This window comes from Urocitellus parryii, chromosome 14 (genome assembly GCF_045843805.1).
Source record: "Urocitellus parryii isolate mUroPar1 chromosome 14, mUroPar1.hap1, whole genome shotgun sequence".
NCBI classification, from domain to species: Eukaryota; Metazoa; Chordata; class Mammalia; order Rodentia; family Sciuridae; genus Urocitellus; species Urocitellus parryii.
In genome coordinates this window covers 44,688,734-44,710,722 of record NC_135544.1, presented here as the reverse complement: position 1 = coordinate 44,710,722, position 21,989 = coordinate 44,688,734, and the positions used below count along the sequence as shown (strand labels likewise).

General features: G+C 37.4%; 2 protein-coding genes across 2 annotated transcripts in view; one reads left to right on the top strand and one right to left on the bottom strand.

Moving 5' to 3' along the window:
• The window catches only part of Cpe (carboxypeptidase E), a 111,812-nt gene that overhangs the window by 29,736 nt on the left and 60,087 nt on the right, over positions 1-21,989 (top strand). The window lies entirely within an intron of this gene.
• LOC113198524 (dnaJ homolog subfamily B member 6) lies at positions 847-2,096 on the bottom strand. Its single transcript, XM_026411259.2, has one exon. It carries the CDS (start codon positions 1,993-1,995, stop codon positions 1,270-1,272), a length of 726 nt encoding a protein of 241 aa, XP_026267044.2. The 5' UTR covers positions 1,996-2,096; the 3' UTR covers positions 847-1,269.

Below are 21,989 nucleotides of genomic sequence, written 5' to 3'. Positions count from 1 at the left end.
TGAAGGAAAGATGCTCAGTTCATGGCAGTGAGAGAGAGAGAGAGAGAGAAGAGAGAGAGAGAGAGAGAGAGAGAGAGAGAGAGAGAGAGAGAGAGAGAGAGAGAGAAGCAAGCCAGGGAAAAGATATAATCCCCAAGGGCACATCCCCAGTGACTTCCTCCAGTCACGCCCACCTGCCTACAGTTACCACCCCAGTAGTCCATCAAACTATGAATTCACCAAATGGATTCATCAATGGATGAGGTTATAGCTCTCTTCATCCAATCTTAGACTTTTAAAAGTTGCCATCTCTGCCATTTAATAGCTAAAGGTCTTGGAGAATATCTCTAATCTCTTCTCTATGTGGCTTAATTTCTATCCTATCACATCATAAAACCTGTCCCATAAGGTTTATGTGGGGATAAAATAGTATATGTAATGAGCCTTGCACATTTCATAGCACACAATATGCGCTTGATGAATCAAAGGGACTATTATTAGTCTCCAAACTGTAACCCCTTCCCATGACTCCCTGTATTGATGAGGTGTGGAACACTTGCCTGTATGAGTAGAAGAAAGTGTTTGTTCAGGGGAACACAAGATGCTCTTTTTTTTTGTTTTGTTTTTTTTTTTAAAAATGCACCAAACACATTCACATTTATTTTCTTTTTTTTTTAAGCAAATGACAAAGACCCAGTATACCAGATTTTTAAACCTAAGCTTAACATTACATATTTAAACAATTGTCAAAACTTTACTAAGTTGCCAGCATTCATGCACAACTAGAAAACATCCTTATTTATATTAAACCAGAAATGTATTACCATTAATGCATTAATATCTTTCATTACTAAATACTGAAAAAAAAAAAACCAAATTACTTCTACAGGAGCCTCATCCTGGCAATGTTAGCTCACAGCAGGCTGACACTACTTGGCTCACATGTCAAACACAATGGGAAGCAGATCCATGCTGGTGTTAGAATACAATCTTGTCCTAGCACTACTCAAAGTCAAGGCTCACCTTGGATAACGTTTAATAAAAAAGCAAAGTGCATACAGAGATTACAACAATTTTAAAGACAAAAAAATGGTCCTATTGTGTGGTCCCAACAATAAACTCAAAAGTCTATGACAAATAGGGGCTCCGATGAGCTGTTTATAAATACTTTAGATTAGGTACAATTATACTGAAAGTCGAGTTCGTCTGAAATCTTCAAAAAAATGTTCCTGTTAATCCTCAAATGGTGCTTGTTATAGTTTAACATTTCTGTTAAATGCGTGCGTTGAATTACTTGTTATCCAAGCGTAGCAGCTGCTCCTTACCATTTATCGTTAAGGACTTTAACTGGCCGTCTTCTTCAACTTCTACTCTTTCTTGACCATTCTCGACGATTCTTTTTGTAGTGATTTTTCTCCCATTTACTATTTTGGTAGAAGTTGATATTGATTTGAAGCTACCCATCCCGCTGCCACCAAATGATGTAGAAGAGAATGAGGTAAGGCCACCGTGACCTAGTGACCCAAATGAAGTAAATCCTGTATCAAATGCAGAAAATCCACCTCCAAATGTTGGAAATCCACTGAAAGCGGAGAAAAATGAGCCTGCACCTCGGTTTCTGCTTCCTCGGGGACCTCTTCGGTTCCCAAAAAAGTCATCAAATGTATCTTCAAAGAAGTCGAAGGAAAATGGGTCCCTTCCACCAAAAAAGTCCCTGAAGACATCATCTGGGTTCCGGAATGTGAAGCCAAACTCAAATGGACTGTCAAAATGACTTCCACCTCCACCTCCACCATTTAAGCCTTCTTTGCCATACTTGTCATAGATGTCCCGTTTTTTAGCATCTGATAACACCTCATATGCCTCAGCTACTTGTTTGAATTTTCTCTCTGCTTCTTCTTTATTCTCAGGATTTTTATCTGGATGCCACCTTAGTGCAAGTTTCCGGTATGCCTTTTTGATATCCTCGGGTGAGGCATGTCTCTGCACGCCTAGAACTTCATAGTAATCCACCATGTTTTAACAGATTGTTGGAACAAGTCCAAGGACGCGGCGGACGGGTCGGGGCGGACGGACGGGTGCTCACGGTGCGGCACGGCTGCGCTGGTGGCGACGGCAGCGGCCCACAAGATGCTCTTGAAAAGACTTGGTGGTACCCCGTATGAGCCCCCGAAAGCTGGCGAGAGGAGTTTAGACATAAGGGTCTGCCATTGGGCCTTCTGTGGGCTCCTAAGTACCAATGGTTCTGTGGAAAGTGGTCTTAGAGTAAAATTATTTATTTGAATATTAAGCCAAATGTATTAAAAGGGAAGTAGCCAAGAGGCTGTTAAGTCAATGCTGGAATAATTCAATCAGGACTTGGAAGAGTGGTAACAATGGAAAGAAGAGGAAACGATGGAAAAGACAGACAAAAATCAGTAAATGTATAGATTATTTACTTTTTGTGTCAGTTCTTTCTACTGTAGTTAGAATTAATTTTCATTAATAAGACATTTAATACTCAATGAAAGTATCTTTACGGATCAGGCACCACTTTTAGTTTGAGTCAGTATATTCATGATAGAAAAGGGTGATGTGTTCATAATAATGGTGGCAACATTTTTAGCCCCATTTGCTCAGTTTTCACTTAGACCTTTACCTCTTTATGTCTTTGAATGAATTTTGTAAAACAACTGGTCCCATCTGAATCACCTCTGTGATTCTCAGAGTTACTGAGAATTCTTGAGATGCATCATTCACTCTTGAAGGATGTTTGTGCTTCAGATGACTCTGGCTCATGTGAGTTAAAATATAAACTTCAAAAAAAAATATAAACTTCAAATATATCACAGAAAGATTTATTCTCCTACTAAGAAGAATCGGTACCAAAACCGAAGACTTTGGCAAGTTGAAAAATGGAAAGGGGAAAACCGTTTTCGTTTTTATAATACTTAAGATTTTTTTTTCCTTTGGAATAAGATTATTGTTTTGAAATCTGGAAAGTGAAGTGCCACTTTCTGGTTCCCCTTTTCTCACTTTGAAACCAGCAGCCACTGGGAGGTATGTGGTCCTGTACTCAAGTGTGGGCACACCAAGTTTGAGCTCAGATTAAAGAAGTCAATGCTGGGAATTGATGAAAGCTCCTGGTGATCAGGAAGAGTATTTTGCTTGCTACTTGGTTCATTTTGTAGCTCTGAGAAAGCTATTAAAAGGAAATAGCTGAAGGGTGTCTGGTTTATGATGTGTGTATACTGTAGGAAAACCACCACCATCTCCCATTAAAACAAAGAAAGCCTCGCTGTGTGAAAGGAAAGCAGAGTAAGAAATTCAAAATGAAAGAATCACTCTTGAGGGAATGAAGTACATCTTCCAGAAGACAATTTATGAGCATGGTATTAAATAAAAACTAATAGGTACATGCTGATGAGGAAATACTGTGGAGTGGTATGAAAAACGCTCAAGAAATCTGTTTTTGTAAAATCTGGAAACTGGAATAGATGCTCATTTGGGTCCAGCTGTAAAATCCTGCCACTACTATTAACGTGACAATGATTTAATTGTTGTACCAAATTTAAATTGCAGCATATGCCGTGGGGAATGTGCTTCGCTGGCTTGCTAACAACATTAAAAGAGGAAGTGGAAAGCCTCTTGTTATTCATGTTTTTAATTTAGTTCTCATCTTTTGTTTCTCCTCTTTTGGGATTTCATGATAATCCAGGACAATATAATTGAACTGACTTCATGGTTTTCTCTGAGATTTCAGAGTCGGACTGTCTCAATCTCCATCCTAAAACTTGCCTCTTTTATTTTAATGGCTGGAAAAAAATTCTTCCTGTTATTATTTTTTTTAAAAAATATTTTTAGTTGTAGATGGACACAATACCTTTCTTTTGTTTATTTAGTTTTTTTAATGTGGTTCTGGGGATCGAACCCAGTGCCTTACACATGCTAGGCAAGTGCTCTACCATTGAGCCACAACCCCAGCCTATTATTATTAAATTTTACAACTTTATCAAGATAAGAATTCACAGCAAAACAATTCACAAAGAGGATTAAAAATTAAGTGCTCTTGAGTATATACACAGAATTGTGCAACCATCACCCCAATTTTAGAACATTTTTTTATGGCCTTAAAAAGAAGCCCCATTCCAAACAGCAATCACTAATTATTGCTCTATATCCTCCCAACCCTCCTCCATCAACTTTAGGCAACCAAAGTACTTTCTGTCCTAATAGATGTGCCATTCTAGACATTTCATGAGAACGGAATCATACACTATGTTGTCTTTTTTATCTGGCTTCTTTGATTTAGCATAATGTTTTCTAGGTTCATCCATGTTGTAACATGTATTAGAACTTCATTTCTATTGCCCAGTAATATTCCAGTATATGGAAATACCACATTCTATTTATTCATCAGTTGATGGACATCTGGATTGTTTCTACTTTTTAACTATTATGGATGATACTGCTGGGAACATTCTTGAGTTAAGTTTTGTGTGGATATGTTTTTATTTCTTTTTTGGCATATACCTAGTAGTTGAATTGTTGGGTTATATTGTAACTCTTTGTTTAGCATTTTCAAGAACTGTGAGACTGTTTTCAAAGTGACTACACCATTTACATTCCTATCAACAGTGTATAAAGTAACTATGAAAATTTTTACACTTGACCTAAGCTTAGAAAAAAAGAACAAAACAAAAATGTATGAAGGTTCAAATTTCTCTATGTCCTCACCAGCTTGGTATTTCTGTGAGTTTGATTATAGTCATGCAGCTGAGTGTGAGGTGATATTTCATTGTTTTGATCTGCATTTCCTTGATGGCTAAAGATATTGAATATCATTTCATGTGATTACTGGCCTGTGTTTATCTTCTTGGGAGAGATGTCTTCATTATTAATGAGGCCATTTGTCTTATTATTATTGAGTTGTAAGTGTTACCTATATATTCTGGAACCAAGTCCCTTATCAGATAATTTGATTTATGCAAACTCCCTCCTTGTTTAAAGTTTAAATGGGTACCATACTTATTCCCAATGAGTATGGCAGAATTTTGGAGATGGATGAGGTATTTATTTGTAATAGAGTGGAATTACCATTGTGACAAAAATATGGCAGGAATTTGGAGATGATGGGAGGGTCACCATGTGACAAAACAGACAGGATTATTGACCTAGCATATTCCCTCATTGTTTTATATGCGATTCTTCTGTACCCATTACCTGTGTCTAGCAGTGATAGTGTTTTCAGATGAGTTAAAAGTTTGGTTTCAGAGGGTTTTGTCTATTCTTATTCCATTCAGTTCAACTGGCTGACTTAAGTGAACAGGTATAGAGGGTAAAGTATTTTCAGATTGTTAGCTAGATACCAGGGATTAAAGATATAAAGACAGTAGCATTTATTGAGAATTTATTCATTGTCAGTCATTTTTTAGTTTTCTCTCCACTTCATAGGTGAGGGGAGACAACTCAGAGACAGAAAATGGCTTGCTTAACATCATCAGCTAAAAAGTGGTGCAACAGGAACTTAAAAACCAAAGATCTCCTTCCAACATCTAGACTTGTTGCAATGTACCAGTGGTTCTCAATCTTGAGAGCCTGCGGTAAAGCCTTGGAGGGCTGTTAAAACAAACATTGATGGCGCCCTACCACCAGAGTTTCTGATTCAGATCTGTGGTGGGTCCTGAGATTTTGCATTTCTAAGTTCTGTTCCCAGAGATGCTTATGCTGCTGGCTCAGGGACCACACTTGGAGCCACTGTAGCACTCTGTGATGTTTCCCGTGTGTGTCATTCATGATATTCAAAGAGCTTCCAGTTGTGGTAGAGGAAACAATATGAAGTCAATAATAGTTACAAAGGGGTGAAATATACATAGACTGGGAAAATATTCCTGCAGGAGATATTATAGAATTGAATTGGTTTATGAATAATATCTTTTCCTCTGAATGATGAAATCACAGAAGAGCAACTGTCCCTTCTTTTGTTTGTTACAAGTATGTTTAAGCAGCTGTTTTTCAGTGACTGGTAATCCTAGAATGGCTAGTGTGCAAAGTACAGAGAGGACAGCCAGATTGTTAACTTCAAATGCAGGAAAGTAATATGAATGAAGTGTGTTAGAATCTTCTCGCTACCCTTATATCCTATAGTCAGCTCCAGTGAATTGATGCCATTTATGTGGAGAGAATAAAATTACTTAATGGGCTTAACTGATAATTTATTTTAAACTCTGAGTCTTTAAATCTACTATATGAAATCTTGATAAAGAAAATATCAATAACAGCAGGATATTAATGCTTTTCTGAGAAACTATTAAGTACTGTGGTGATCTCATCCTGGAATGAACGTGGATGGGCCAGATTTTATTAACTATTTTACAGTATAGTTTATTTGTACGATGTGTTTACCCAGGGACCTTCATATTGTTGAATTATATAAAATTTCATTTCAGATCCCAAATTAACTGGATTTATGGAATCTAAGATTGTGAACTGGTTGGTTCTCTTTCTGAAGTAATTTTATCTGTCAATACCCTCCCTCCCCCATCAGAGATCTTAGTGGGCTAGTCTTTTTTTTAAAAAAAAAAATATATTTTTTTCAATTGTAGTTGGACTCAATACTTTTATTTTATTTATTATTTTTATGTGGTGCTGAGGATCAAACCCAGGCCCTGGAGCGCTCTACTGCTGAGCCACAACCCCAGCCCAGTGGGCTAGTCTTAAACTATATAAATGACTTACTGAGAAGAGCAATTTCAATTTAAAAGGTCAAGGTCAAAAACTAAATCATTGACTTGCAGAGCTTTGAACAGACTCCTTTTGCATGCAGCCTTATTATTAATGGTTCTATTCACAGCTGTGTCCAAAGGAGAAAAATCATAGTCACGCTGGGTGAGTAAATGAGAGAGCAGAGGTCTCTCTGTTGTCAAAGAACCAGCTATTAATGGTGATGTATTTCTGTTACACATTTAGAATCTTGTCATGCCAGAAGGTCCTGAAATAGAAACTCATTAGTACTTCATTTAATAACTGCAAACTTACAAGACTTTAGCTTATCTAAAAAAAAAGAAAGTAAGGATAACAAAGAGAGGGAACCATATTTGTCTTTGTGTTTGTTCCTTTCCAAAAAGGGAAGGTAGAATAATTTATGAGAAGATATTTCAAAGATCTAATTGAGAACCTGAAGTTAGCTTAGAGAATGAGAACTTCTAGCTTAAAATTAATTTTCTTTTCCCTTATGATGTCACTGTGTCTCTTAATTTTAGTGAGATAGGGAGGGAGGGTGTGTGTGTGTGTGTGTGTGTGTGTGCACGCGTGCTCATGCGCTTTGGGGTTTCTTTGCTATGGCTACTTCAAAACGGGAGGCTTAAGGACAACGTTCAGCAGAGGGCTGGATCAGGGAACGTCAGTGGTAAATTCCTGGCTGCACTTATAGATAAACCCAGCGCCAGAGAGAGGTGAATGGAGGATACTGCATCTCTTTCCAATCCCAAAGGAAGCCGGGAAGTGATTATTTCAATGTTATCTAGGAGATTTCCACCACAGTCTTAACTTAAGATAAAAATCTAGCCCATTGTTTCTGAGAGTTGGCTTCTTTCTCTTCTCCAAAGAGAATTTTTTCCCCCTTTCTTTCTCCTCTGAGGAAAGAAATTATTAAAACAAAAATGCATTATTGGAAAAGGAGTTTTTAGTAGCAGGACAGGAACCATCTGGACTTCTTAAAAATGGACTTTTTTTTTTTGTGAACTTTTCCCTTCATCTCTCCTTCTCTATCTTTCTTTCTCCCTCTCTCTTCTCTCTGTTTCAATCTTCCCTTCTTCCACTCTTTCCCTTCCCTCTTCCCCTGAACCCTTGTTTTATTTAGTTTATCTTATTCTGCAGAGCTCACTGTCAACCATCTGGTACAGTTGACATTGTACACGATTGCTGAATCAGTACCATGTAAATTGCTAAACGGGTAGGCCAAGAACAACTTTGATCAATGGATGCATCCTCAAATTCTCCACTGAATGAGAAATGAGAAATAGCGTCCCCTGCTCTTTGGGGTATGACCACTTTAAGTCTAACTATTTTTTTAAATTAATTTTTATTTTTCAGTTGTAGATGGACACAATGTCTTTATTTTATTTATTTATTTTTTATTGCTGCTGAGGATCAAACCCAGTGCCTCACACATATGAGGCAAATGCTGTACCACTGAGCCACAACCCCAGCCTGATCTTTCTAGTACATATGGAAACCCTATGTTGTGTTTGAGGGTGTTTTCTCATGAGTTTTTAGGTATGGGTCAGGATATAGGGTCTATGCAAACTGCTTTTATTAATTTACTCAAATGATTAATGCAATAAAAAGAAAAAATGTGTTCTTATTACTATCCTAATTCTGCTAAATGAAATGCTACACCCACTGCTGGTGGTTCAGGGAGAAAACTTTCCTATACCAGAAAGAGTGGGCAGAAGAGTAGTATGGGGAAAAACTGGGGGCTGGAGTCTAATCCCTCCAAGAGATTGAAACAATCTTTCTTTTTTTTAAAGTTTTACTGAGATAAATTTTATATACAAAAAATTGCCTACATTTAATATGTATAAATTGATGAGTTTGGATATATGCAAACATCTTTGATATCATCACAAAAATCAAGGTAATTGCTTGCATACAAAAAATTATACTTACATATATACTGTAGTGACTACATAGTCATTTTTAAAATTTTTGAAACCACCTCTTGAAACTGCAAGCACTCCCATCCACAAGGGTGCCATCTTTTCTGTAATCATTGGTAACTGTTTTGGCCACAGTAAACGGCTGCTGAGCTGCTACCGTTGGCTGAGCTAAGATGTTTTTCAAAATTTCAAAAGCGTCACACTTACCCCCAAGGGACAACTTTTATAGTGGAACAGCCTCTGTCTATAAGCAGCGCAGAATTAGCTATTTTTAGAGAGCATTTGGACCTCAGCCAGCCTGAAAGCTAGGGTTTATAAATGTGTTAAACAAAAGAGGTTTTGTTTGAAAGGGTGAAGCACACTATGGAAAAGTTGAAGAAGAAACAAAAGAGAAAGAGGTAAACTTATCCTGATATTTAGAAGAACAGTTATGTGGACTATGGATTTTAGAAAATACAGTTTTCTTGGTGGTGGAAAAATTGTAGATATTAAATGCCGGTTATATTTACACCTTATATTTACATAGTACTTTATATTTTTTCAATAAATACTAACATTAGTAAGCGCTTAGTATACATCAGGTGCAATGCTAGATGCTGGATAAGAGAATAAATAAAACATGCATTATTTAATTACATCCTCTCAATAAACTCTATGAATCAGCTACTTTTGTTGTTGTTGTTTTGGTACTGGGGAATTGAACCCACGGGCACTTAACCACTGAGCCACCTCCTCAACCCTTTTTTGCATTTTATTTAGAGACAGGGTCTTGCTGAGTTGCTTAGGGACTTGCTAAATTGCTGAGGCTGGCTTTGAACTCGAAATCCTCCTTCCTTGGCCTCCCAAACTGCTGGGATTACATATGTGCACCACCACGCCCTGCCCAGGTATTGTTATTATCTTTCTTTTACAGATTAGGAGACTGAGGCAAAGAGAAGCTCTCTCACTTGCTCAAAGGTTCATAGTCAGGGAATGGGGGAGTCAGGATTCAAACTCAGATTGTTTTTAATCTGATCCTGTGCTTGTAACCACTGCCTGGCTATCTCATTCAGTCAGCTCTGTCACTGCAGACTTAATTTTAAAATTAACACTGCAAAGAAGGCTTAGTGGGTTGTTCCTATTGCATTAGCAAATACAAAAATATTTTGAAAATTTTAATTGCCTTGGTTAAAGCTGCATGTTGTGAAGAAGTTCTAGATTCATCTCCTTCACCTATTGCCTTGATTAATGCTTCATTCACTGGCATCTCAACCTCACCCTTATAATCTGAATGATTTTTCTTAAACATAAAATCTATGTTGTTGTTCTGCTTAAAACCTGTTATTTACTTATATACTTAGAGCCAAACCCAAACTTCTTAGCATGCTTGTGAGACCCTTCATGGGTCCTTGCTCACCCCTGCACTGAATTTACTACATGCATCTTCTTTCCCTCTGAGTTCTGGTCCTACTTGGCCTTTTCTCATTTTTATCATTACTTTTTGTGGTACTGGGGACTTGAACCTAGAGACACTCTACCACTGATCTACATCCCCAGCTTTTTCTATTGCATTTTATTTTTTATTGATACTAAAAATCTTTTCTATTGTATTTTATTTTTTATTGATACTAAAAATCTTCTCTTAAAAATGGGTGTCTGTTTTTTATTTTGAGACAATCTCTCACTAATTTTCTGAGGCTAGTCTCTAACTTGGAATCCTCCCGCTTCAGCCTCCTGTGTTGCTGGATCATAAATGCACACCGCTGTACCTGGTGACTCTTCTCATTTTAACAAGACATTCTCTTTCTTCCCTTTCACATGTTACAGATGCTCTTCCCTCTGCCTCACATGCTCTTTTCTTCCCTTCCTTCTCCTCTTTTACTTGTACCTTCTTTCTTTGTTTTTTTTTTTTTTGGGGGGGGGGAGAGGTACCTGGAATTGAACTCAGGGGCACTAGACTACTGAGCCACATCCTCAGCCCTATTTTATATTTTATTTAGAGACAGGGTCTCTCTGAGTTGCTCAGCACCTTGCTTTTGCTGAGGCTGGCTTTGAACTCCCGATCCTCCTGTTTTGGCCTCCTGAGCTGCTGGTATTACAGGCATGTGTCACCACTTCTGGCCCCTTCTTTCTTGCATATGTGGTTCCTTCCGTCCTTCCTTTCAAGACAGGGTATTGCTAAGCTACTTAGGGTCTTAGTTGCTGAGGCTGGCCTCCAACTTGCAGTCTCCCTGCCTCAGCCTCCAGAGTTGCTGGGATCACAGGCATGCATGCCACTCCTGTTTCTTTTCTCAGTTTCCCCCGAGATGCTGCTTCTCCACTATGTGTTGTAGTTGCCTGTTCACTCCTGACTTTGCTCCACTGGAAACCCCATGATGGTGGGACAGAAGGGACAGTAGGGGGATATAGAATGGGGATCTCATCACACAGTCCTCTGTAGCACACAGAAGGGGATGTGCCAGGACATTTAATCAATGGGCAGCATCTTTTGAGCAGCTCATTGTCAAACTTTGTCAGCTGCAATGCCAGGTGTGGGCAGAAGCTAGGCAGTAGTCCTTGTGTATTTATAGGCTCCATATCCCCAGATTCAACCAAGTGCAGGTTGAAAATATGTGCAGAATTTTTGCATCTATACTGAACATGTCAGGGTCTTTTTTCTTCTCATTGTTCCCTAAACAATATAGTGCAAAAAACTATTTTCATAGCATTTACATTACATTAAGCACTGTTAAGGAACATAGAATGATTTAAAGTATATGGTGAATGTGTATAGATTATATGCAAACACTATGTCATTAGAAGAGATTTTGGTATCTATGGTGAGGGGGGTCCTAAAACCAATCCCTCACAGATAGGGAGGGGTGTTGTATAATGGAGAATTCAAGGGGCTTTGGAATCAGATGTCACATTTTACCTGTGAGACATTAAATAAGTTACTTAACTTTACCAAGCTTGCTTTCTCATATAAAAAGTGGGGTTCACTAAAATGTCCTGGAAAGTTTTGTGGGGGAAATGGACACGGAAATAGACAGTTGTGGCACATGCTAGATATTACGACACAGGCATGAACAGAGTGCTGTGGGAACACAGAGGAGGAGGCAACCAAGACAGCTCGAGGGGTCAGAGGAGATGCCATTGAGGCCTCTCCTTTGTCTTCTCAGAGCTGCTGGCATTCATATGCCTGGAGAGACCTGAGAGTTGGGCAGGTGTTGATCTTTCTGGAAATTTATAGTCCAAGGTCCTTCTGAACTAAGGATAGAGCTAGTGATCTTCCATTCATTCATATTTATGATTCTATTCTGAGTTCAATTATTAATAGCCTTTGAGAAATATTCTATCTAACTATGGACAAGAAGAATGTTTAGTTTGAAGCGTTTCCTGAGTTTGCTTATAGTGAACTGGAAAAAAAATCTTGGTTTTGCTTTTTTCTCAAAAATAGCAAATTTACTTGTTTTTCTCCTGTAACATAATAGCAAAAATAAAATCCACAAAGAATTTAGAAAAATCTCTGTAATTCTTGTTTTACATCTTGACTACTTCATGAATTACTAAAATTATTTGTGCAATTACCATTTAAAGAGGGTCCTTATCAGGTTGGTCATATTGAAGTTATCTTGAACATAGGTCTGTGTCTTTGGATAAAAATCTATTTTATTCCAAAGAAAGGATTTTTTTAAGATAACAAAAACAGAGGGGAAAAACAAAGGAATAAATTTTTAGGAATCTTACAATGAATAGGATGACCTGCTTTAAAAAAAAATGAGAGTTTAGTCAAAGTATATTTGTACCTACCCTAAAGTCAGGCATTCTTTCCTACAAAACAAAATTTGTTATGCTTCTAAGAATAGTTTATATAAAAATAAAAACAATGATACAACCAGGAAGCTAAGAATATTTTCTTGCATAAATTGTGTGTGTGTGTGTGTGTGTGTGTGTGTGTGTGTGTGTGTGTGTTTTAACAGCCTGAGCAGTCTTTCTTTGTAAGGCACCTGGCTCCTACCTGGCTTCATTACTAAGGTAATTTGGTGATTGATTCACACGATTTGAAGAAATTCTGAGCAAAATATAGGTAATATATAAATTCAAAAGAAGAATGCATGTAGAAATAGAATTTAACTTGAAAAGTAGCATCTCACATGACTGCAGGGACAGCTGGTTACCATCTTAGCAGGAATTTACATTGCGAAGTGAGTTATAGTGACTTTGCAAAGTGCCACATTGAGAGAGTAGGACTTATTAAAAACAAAATATATTTAACACTAGAAGAATGTGTCTCAGAATTACCTCATTGCTATGAGTTAATTCCAAATGGGTATGCTTGAATGAGACCTTGGTTTTGAATCTGATTTATTTCATCCTCAGCCTCAATGAAAACATTCATAGTGCCCATCCTGAAACTATCTCTGGATCACTGACTTTCTGATTGGTGGAAAGACCTCTGGAGAAAGCTCTTTACAGGTTGCCAAGACAGTGAATTAATCTCTTTCTTCTCTTAATATGGGGGCAGCAGACAGGTGTGTTTTTCCCTGTCATTTTGTAGGATCTATTGTTGTTCTCTAGGGAACTATTGTATAAGAACTGTTTTGGATTATCTTTTAATATTACTGTCACATAGAGTGTAATTTTAATAAATTCTTTTATCATTTGGACTAAGTACAGCAAAATGAAAGCAGAGGAGCTTGTTCAGAGGATCTGTCACCATAATCTTTAATACTTTTTGAATATTATTTTATCTTATTGTATGTTTTGGGACAATTAGTAATGACCAATACTTCAATTTTCACCATGAATAAGACTTTTGGTGAAACATTTCTAATTCTTGTGTCTCTCTTATTCACTGCCATTGCCTAATTATTTCATAACTCTAAAGTATATAACTTAAATTATATAGAAATGTATAGACCAAAATTAATGTACCACCTTTGTGCTTTCTGATCATCATGTGAGCTGCTTCCTTCTGCCACACTTTCCCACCATGATGTTCTGCCTTACCTCCAGCCCCAAGGAATGGAGCCTGCTGTCTATGGATGAAAATCTCTGAAACCAGACATGTTGTTGCATATAGTTCTTCATCTTCCTTTTTGAGTAATATGGGATAGTGATTTAAACATTGTAATGTTATTGCATCTGGTCCTCAAAGGAGGCCGATCTTCTTTGTTTAGTTTAATTTTCTCGAAGATCTATATCCACCAAAGGTAAAAACCAAATGTAAAAAGGGAATTGGAACCTGGCTTTGGTTCCTAGTCCTAGGCATGGCATCAGTGTTTTTTTTGTAACTTAGGTGCTGGACTAGTCAAGATCCCATATGTACTTTTCCTGCCAACTCAGCCCTTTCCATGCTTCGGTGCCAACTCAGCCATGACTTTAAATGTGTGAATCAATGCCTTAAGGTAAGGTATAGGGGAGCTTTCCAGCTTGTTAATAAAGCCAATCCTGATTTTTCAAGCTTGGCAGAGGATGGACAAGGGACAAAAGAAAGGTTTAACTAGCTTCTGGCCTTGACTGCCCACCCTTCCTCCATTCTCTACCCTGCTGGGACCTCTCATCCCTAGGATAGCTGGGGATGGGGTAGGGATCCTCCTCCTCTCAAATGCTCTGTGTTTAGTGTAGCTCACAGGAAGGTGAAGCACTTATTCAAAAGGGTGCTGTAGGATTTGGGGTAGCAGAATAGAAACCATCAAGGGGAGAAAATACAGTAGACAATTTAGGTTCTTCAGTGCAATTTTCTTGATCTCCAGAGCTCCCCCAAACTCTTGTTTGATTCCAGGCTTTGCTTTAGTGATTTTTTTTTCTTTGTGGTGCTGGGGATCACACCTCAGGCCTTGTGCATGGTAGGCAAACACTGGACAACTGAGCTGTGGCCCCAGCTCTTCCATTCCAGGCTTTGTACATGCTATTTCCTGTCTATTTCCGTTGTCTTCTCCAGCGTTGCCTGGCTCTTTGTTTTCACTCACTAGATTTCTGTGTGGGTGTCACATCTTCCTGCTTCTTGAGGCCTGGATTCAGTTTGTCCCTATATGGTATACAGTTGTCCTAGATATGCCTCCTCCTCTTCCTGTTTTGCACTTGTTGATCCTGTTAAGCCATACACTCTGTGGCACTATTTTGTTTTCAGCACCTTGGACAGTCCCCGACACACAGTGGGCCCTCAATAAATACTTCGGGATGAATGAATGCATCAATGAGCACATAGATGGGGGGGGCGTGGGGGCACAGATTAAGAGTCAGAATGCTGACACTCAGCTTCCCCTCACCATATGGGATGCTTCCTTCATTGGAACCTTGCAAGACTACGGCTGGGTTTTACTTAGAAAACCAGGAAGTTTCCTCAGAAAAGATGCAAATCAACCACTGGGAATAGGGAGAAGAGAAATGGGGCCATTTTCTCAATTGGAAAGTAATATGAAATTGATTAAGGGGTGGAGGAGGGAGAGAGTAAAAGGGTTGGCAGAAGGTGTGGTGTTGGTGGTTATTGACATTCATACTGTTCAGTTTTACTTAAGTTTGGGCTTTTTTTGGGGGGGAAGGGAGTGAATTTTCTAGAAGTCAAAGTAGGTACATAAAATTACTTGAACTAACTTAAAAGTGATTCCCTTCATCTTTTTGAATGACATTTGACTTAGGGATACCCACTATTGAGCAATTTCTACAGGCCCAGGCCTTCATAGGATTATCTCCTTTAATACAACAATGTAATGAAGTAGGAATTATACTTCCATTACAGTTAAGGAAACAAGCTCAGAGGGATTAGTTAACTTTAGGGTTAAAAAGCTAGGAAACAGTAGAGCTCATCGTTATTCATCTTTCATTCCACAAATATTTGTTGGTAGTAAATGCTTTTTCCCCCACATGTTTTTTTAATTGGCGCATTATAGTTATACATGCTGATGTGATTTGTTGGTATGTATTCGTTCCATGCACACAGTATAAAATATAACAACATAATTTGGTTAATATCACTCCCCAGCACTTAGTAAATGTTTTGTTTTGTTTTTTTTAATTATTATTGCTTTTTACTTCTAACTATGCTTTTAACGCAGAGAAGGCATGTAGAAAAGAAAACTAACTTAGGCAGATCATATCGGTTTAAATGTGAAGCCTCCTTTTACTCATCCCAAAGTGTGCAGGGTCTTAAGTTTAGTTACTTTTATTACAGCTTTAACAACTGGTCTATTTTTTTTTCCCCCAAACCTCTGAATCCCTAGCCCCTAGAGTAGTGGTTGGAACATGGCGGGCACTTAATACAAAATTCATGGTTGATGAGAAAGTGGAGGACCATAAATCATTTCCATTTATTATGAAAAACATGACCTTGTCGTCATATTCAGTGTAAGGGCAATTTCACTAAGTGTGAATTATGAAGAAGTTCAAAGATCAAATCCATGTATTACTATTATACTCACTCTTGGAATCAATTCTGAGGGAACTGAGAGTTTCTTGCCTTTGAAGCCTTTATCCTGAGATGGAGGATACCAATGCAGGTGGTCATTTAGAATCATGGATTCATGGCTTTGCAAAATATCTTAAAACACAACTGTCAGCCAGCGGAGATACGAGCGCATTTTGTGTGAATGAGAAGTTAGCCTACTGATTGACATTCAAAACCTGTTGGAGAAATCAGGACACATGAGAGTGGGAAGAGCTGAGTCCATCAGATTGGAGCAGCTCTCCAAAATCACAGAAGGCCAGAAGGTGGTGAGGGAAATGCCAGACAACAGACTGGGAGAAAAATCAACAAGCCAAGAAAAGTCCTAGTTGGCCTTAAAAGAGGCAGATGGCAACAGGAAGTGTTCAGTGAGGGGTGATGATGCCACAAATCACAAAAACAATGAAGTTCTCCATCTGTAGTTGGGTTTAGAGGAAAAGTAAACTCCTGGCTAGTGCTGCAAGGAAGGGTGATAGTACAGCCACAGAATATTAAGTAAGTATGTTTTTGGGTCAGGATAATAGAAATGTGAGATGCGTTTCTCCATTAGAATGGAAATTTTGTTTACTTAGAGATGGTGACCGACATTGTAACAAGTGTTTTCTTTTGCATCAAACAGTTGGATTTGTATAAGACCTGTTTCTTTCACATTTTTTGATATAAGAAAGTTTTCCACTAAAAGTGTTAGTAGGTTCCTAAAGCAGCAATGATACTTTCCTAATGGAAAGAAAGTACTAGACATTCTCTGTTTCCTGGAAAGATTTTTGGAATAGCGTATGGAAATGAGAAATAACAACATTGAGCTTTAAAGAACTTTAATTTGAAATTTGAGAAAAACTATAGCAGAGAAAACTGATCACTTGCAAAGTTATGATGAGGATTTGAAAAATAATCATTGTAGATGTTTAAGAGAGATGTGGTTGAACATTCACAATTGGGATTAGTTTTTAAGTGAAAGAACCTAATTTTCTGTGCTGAAATTTTAGGTCAGAGCTACTTATTCCATTTGTACATGGCAGTGTCCAACTTGAGAAGTCAAATAGGCTCGGGTTTTTAACCCAGGTCTAGCCCATTAAACCCTTCCAGTTATGTGCTTTAACACGGTCTTTGATTTCATGCATCAGAAATGTTAGATACTCCATTTTTCTTTAGAAGGAATAGTAATTTAATATGCTGGATTCTTCTCAGAGATTTTTTATGTTTTTCTCTTTGATTTTAGCCACACTTACTGAAGTGTAAATTTTGTATTTTAAACTTAAAGACTAGAGGAAAAGGCTGGGAGGTGGTTTGTGTGGTGCTGCTTCTGCCCTTTACCTTGACAATCGAAGGGATTATTCAGTCCAGCGAGAACTGAAGGGAAATAATTTAAAACATTAAAGAAATTTGTTTTACTTTTAAAGGCATGGTTTTCTAGATGGAGAAGCAAACTTACATATCCGTGATATATATTGATATATACATATGTGTATATATATATATATATATATATATATATATATATATATATGTGTGTGTGTGTATTTTTTTTTTTTTTTGTGGTGCTGGGGATTGAACCCAGAGCCTTGTGCATGCTAGACAAGCACTCTACCAACTGAGCTATATCTCCAGCCATTTTTTTAAATTTAATTTTTTTATTGGTTGATGGACCTCATTATTTATTTATTTATTTTTATGTGGTGCTGAGAATTGAACCTAGTGCCTCACACATGCCAGGCAAGTGCTCTACCACTGAACAACAACCCCAGCCACATATTAGTGTATATATATTTTTTAACTTAAAAAAACCTTTATATTTATTTATTTATTTATTTTTATGTGCTACTGAGGATCAAACCCAGTGCTTCACCTGTGCAAGGCAAGCGTTCTACCACTGAGCTACAACTCTAGCCCTTAGTATATTTTGGAATAAATGAAAACTATGAAATCTGAGCACTCTACATAAGTTATTTTATTTAATCCTCAAAATAACCTTTAAAAGTGATTATTATCATTCTCATTTTATAATTGAGAAATTGGAGGATCATGTAAACAAAGTTCCTAAAGTCCCACATCTATTGAGGAACAAGGTTAGGATTTGAACTGAGTTCTTGTGAATTCCAGCTGCTCTCATTATGACAGTGCTTCATAATGGATTTTGCACATTACATCACTTAATCTCATTGTCCATTAGTCTCCTTGTTCTTTGCACTTGTTCCGAGCTGGTGCTCAGGTATACATACACTAAAAAAGTTCCAAGAGAGATTCTGATTTGAACCTCTAGCTGGGACCTGCTTTGTCCAGAGTTTCAAAAACCAACCAACCAACCAACCAACCAACCAACCAATTAACTGACCATTATAGTCTTTATTATATGATGGTAGGTGATGATCTAAACATTATTTTTCGCAAGTTGCTAGCCAATTGAACCAACCTCCTTCACTGAATAATATATTTTGCCCAAAGGTTTAGAGTGTTTTTTTCATTAGTTACTAAAAAATATAATAGCACACATACACACATGCACACACACACACACACACATACACATGCCTTCACATGCACGTAGTTGTTTCCCATTTCTTGTGCTTTTACACCTTTTTCACTTTTATAGCTATATGTGTGGGTATCACTGTCTCAAAGGAATGGTGCTTTTACTCATCCTCATTCTTATGTTTTTATCTTTAATAACTTCAAAAAATTTTCACTAGTTTTTCTTTTGTAGGAGGCCTTCAGAATCATTGTATCATGTAATAAAATTTGTCTTTTTTCTTTTGAGTGAAAAATGCACTGAAGTTTGAATTTCAGAAAAATGATAATATTTTATATCTTTTTTAATATTTATTTTTTAGTTGTAGATGGACACAATAGCTTTATTTTATTTATTTATTTTAAAGTGGTGCTGGGGATTGAACTCAGGGCCTTGCACATGCTAGGCGAGTGCTCTACCATTGAGCCACAACCCCAACCCCAATATTTTATATTTTTGCTTCTCAGAAAATTACAACAATTTTGTTAATATTGGGAATATACTTCTCATTATAGTCATTCCTGTACAAATATTATTGCCACCGAGGATGAATTATCTTTCATTATTTTTGTACAAGAACTATTGATTTTTTTATATAAACCTCTTATTTTTGGCCATTTTGCTGAGCTCTAAATTCCAGTTGCTGGCCAGTTGATTCTTTTTTCTGAGTATATTGCACAATTTGTGCACAGTATTTGCATTTAGCTTATCAATTTTTGTATATATTGATTTTCATATGTATAATATTTCAGAATTTCTAGTGCATTTTACATGACAATACTAGTAGGCATCCTTCCCCCGAGGTTAGCTTTTCTGTCTTGTATGATGGCCCATATGCACACTCAAACATGTAAAGAACTACTCTTGATCTCGTGGAATAAATATTTTCAGTATTTGGAATAATTTATTTGTTGTTATTAAATGCCATTTTGTTTTAAGATGAATTTTTATTTAAATGATACTAAGAATAAACTCTGAGCCAGGTTATTCTTTTAATTTATTTTCTGCTATTTCATTTAGCTTTTCATATCTACGTTCATAAAAGAAATTGGCCTGCACTTTTTAATTTTATAAATTAAAAATTTTTTGTCCTATTTGGAATTGGAGTTGGATTGTATTTTCAGAAAACCACATCATTGAGGTCTATGTGTTTATTAATGCTATGGGTTGGGATAAGGGTTCCCCAAAGGACCATGTGTTAAAGTTTACATTGTTAGGGTGGTGATATTGGGAGGTGGTGGAATCTTTAGGAGATGGGGCCTTGTGGGAGTCCCTAGTGCCCTGAAGCTAAACCCAACCTCTTCCTCTTCCCCTTTACTTCCTGGCTCATGAGGGCAATGCTCTGCTCCACCATAGGTTCCTGCCATGATGTGCTGCCCTTGCCAGAGGTCCTAAGCCATTGGGGTCTCTGGATCTTGGATTAAAACTTCTACAATCATGAACCAAAATAAACCTTTTCTCTTTTTAAAAATAATTTTTATACTTTTTTAAGAAGGAGCTTTGAATTTAATGCAAGTTTAGTCTGAATAGAGTACCCTTCTCTATATGTTAATTGCCTCAGGTATTTCATTGTAGTGACAGAAAGCTGACTAATACAATTAGTGTAATGGTTATGTCAGGTCTGTGTTGTACAAGGAACTTGTACTTCTTAGCACTTTTCTGATGATTAGTTACTTCCTCTTTACTGCCTAAGACTGATCAAATTAAGCTCAATCTTAAGGCAGAAACCTATTGAGCATGTAGTAGCACAGCAGAAAGTACTTTAAAAATTGCTTCTTTTCTAACCCTCCTGTTGGGTTCAAAAAATGGCTTTTGACTACCCACTCTGAATCCTGTTTTTTTCCTGAAGTGCAGGGAGGTGCTCTCTTGGAAACTCCCTTATCTGACTAAAGGAGTTTCTCCTGATGGAATGCAGGTGCCTTGGACCTCTTCTCTGATATCTTATTAAATAGGGAAGATTAACTCAGGAAAAGGAGATCCAAGGCCTAATGCTTCACAGCAGAGAGACTGTATCACTGATCAGCCATATATTTTTCTGAGGGCTGTTACCTGGGATAATTCCTTTGCCTCACAAGAGAGCCTTTGTTAGCTGAGAAATTCCTCTCCCTATCCTCCCATGGCCTGTATCTATCTCTGGAGGCCCCATGCCCCTAATCCTTGTTGCCACCTATTCCCAGAAACCCCAAGTCTGTACTTCTTTCTGTAGCTCAGCATGTTATTTAAGCATCAACCATCTGGCCCTTCTTTGAATTTCATACTTGGTGTGACTCCTGCTTCCTTGCACATTAAGAAATTGGTATGTCTTTTCTCCTGTTGATCTTTCTATTGTCCATTTGTTTTATAGATTCAGATCATGGATATTTTAGGATGTGAAATGAGAAGGGTTTTCTTTTAGTCCTTACTCCCCTATATTAGGATTTGGAGACTTTTCATTCCTGTGTTTTTTAGGCAACTGTTTCTTTGGGGCAGAGAATGACAGATATGTTGAAATGTGTACTTTCAGGACTTCCTGCCTGGACATTGCTCTGTGTCCTCCGGTGGGGACGGAGGGAGCTGAATCTTAGTTGATGTCATTTGTATGGTTGATAGGAAATAACCTCTGCCTCTGTTCTATCTCCTGGACTTGGTATTTATAACTTCCATTTTTATTGTCTTATTGACACAGATGGAGTTAGTTCCCAGATTGGTGAATTCTTTGTTCTTCTCCAAGTTTGCCCAATGAATCCTTCACATTTACTAATTCTGTGTTCTTCCTGCTCTTACAATAGGACCTGGGAAGTTTCCTTGCCATCCTTCTTTAGTGGATCTTCTTTTTCAGAAGAGTACATTTGAGTTGCAATTATAGAATGCTTGCCTATTGTTTAATTATGGCTAAGCACCTTGTTCTCCCCTTTCCATCTGTCTTATAATTCTAGTTAATATCATATCCTGACATAGGACCCAAGCTATCCAAGCAGGAAAGCATAATTGGATAGGTAGTGCTTTTTCAATGTACTCCCATTTTAAGTAATGTGCAATTGTACATAGCATTCCATTTTAATATCTTTTCCTCTAGGCATTATTTCCATCTATTAATTTCTGGAAATTAATAGAAATTAATAGATGGAAATAAATAAAATAAATTTTTTTAAAATATTTTTTATTGGTGTGTTATACTCGCACATAATGGTGGGATTGGTTGTTACATATTCCTACATGTACATAATATACCAATATAATGTGGCCAATATCCTTCCCCAGTATTTCTCCTTTCCCTTTCCCCACCAACAGCCTCCCTATTTCCTTTCCTTTACTCTGCTGATCTCCCTTGATTTTCTTTTTTTTTTTTTTTCTATAATGGTTTTGCAAGAGGTTTGTTTAGTTCAGTATTTTGTAAGCTGTTCTCCTCAGAATACTAAAAAATGGGCAAATAAGCTTGGGAAATTGTACTAAATACCCTTTTTGAGGATTCAAAGTACAT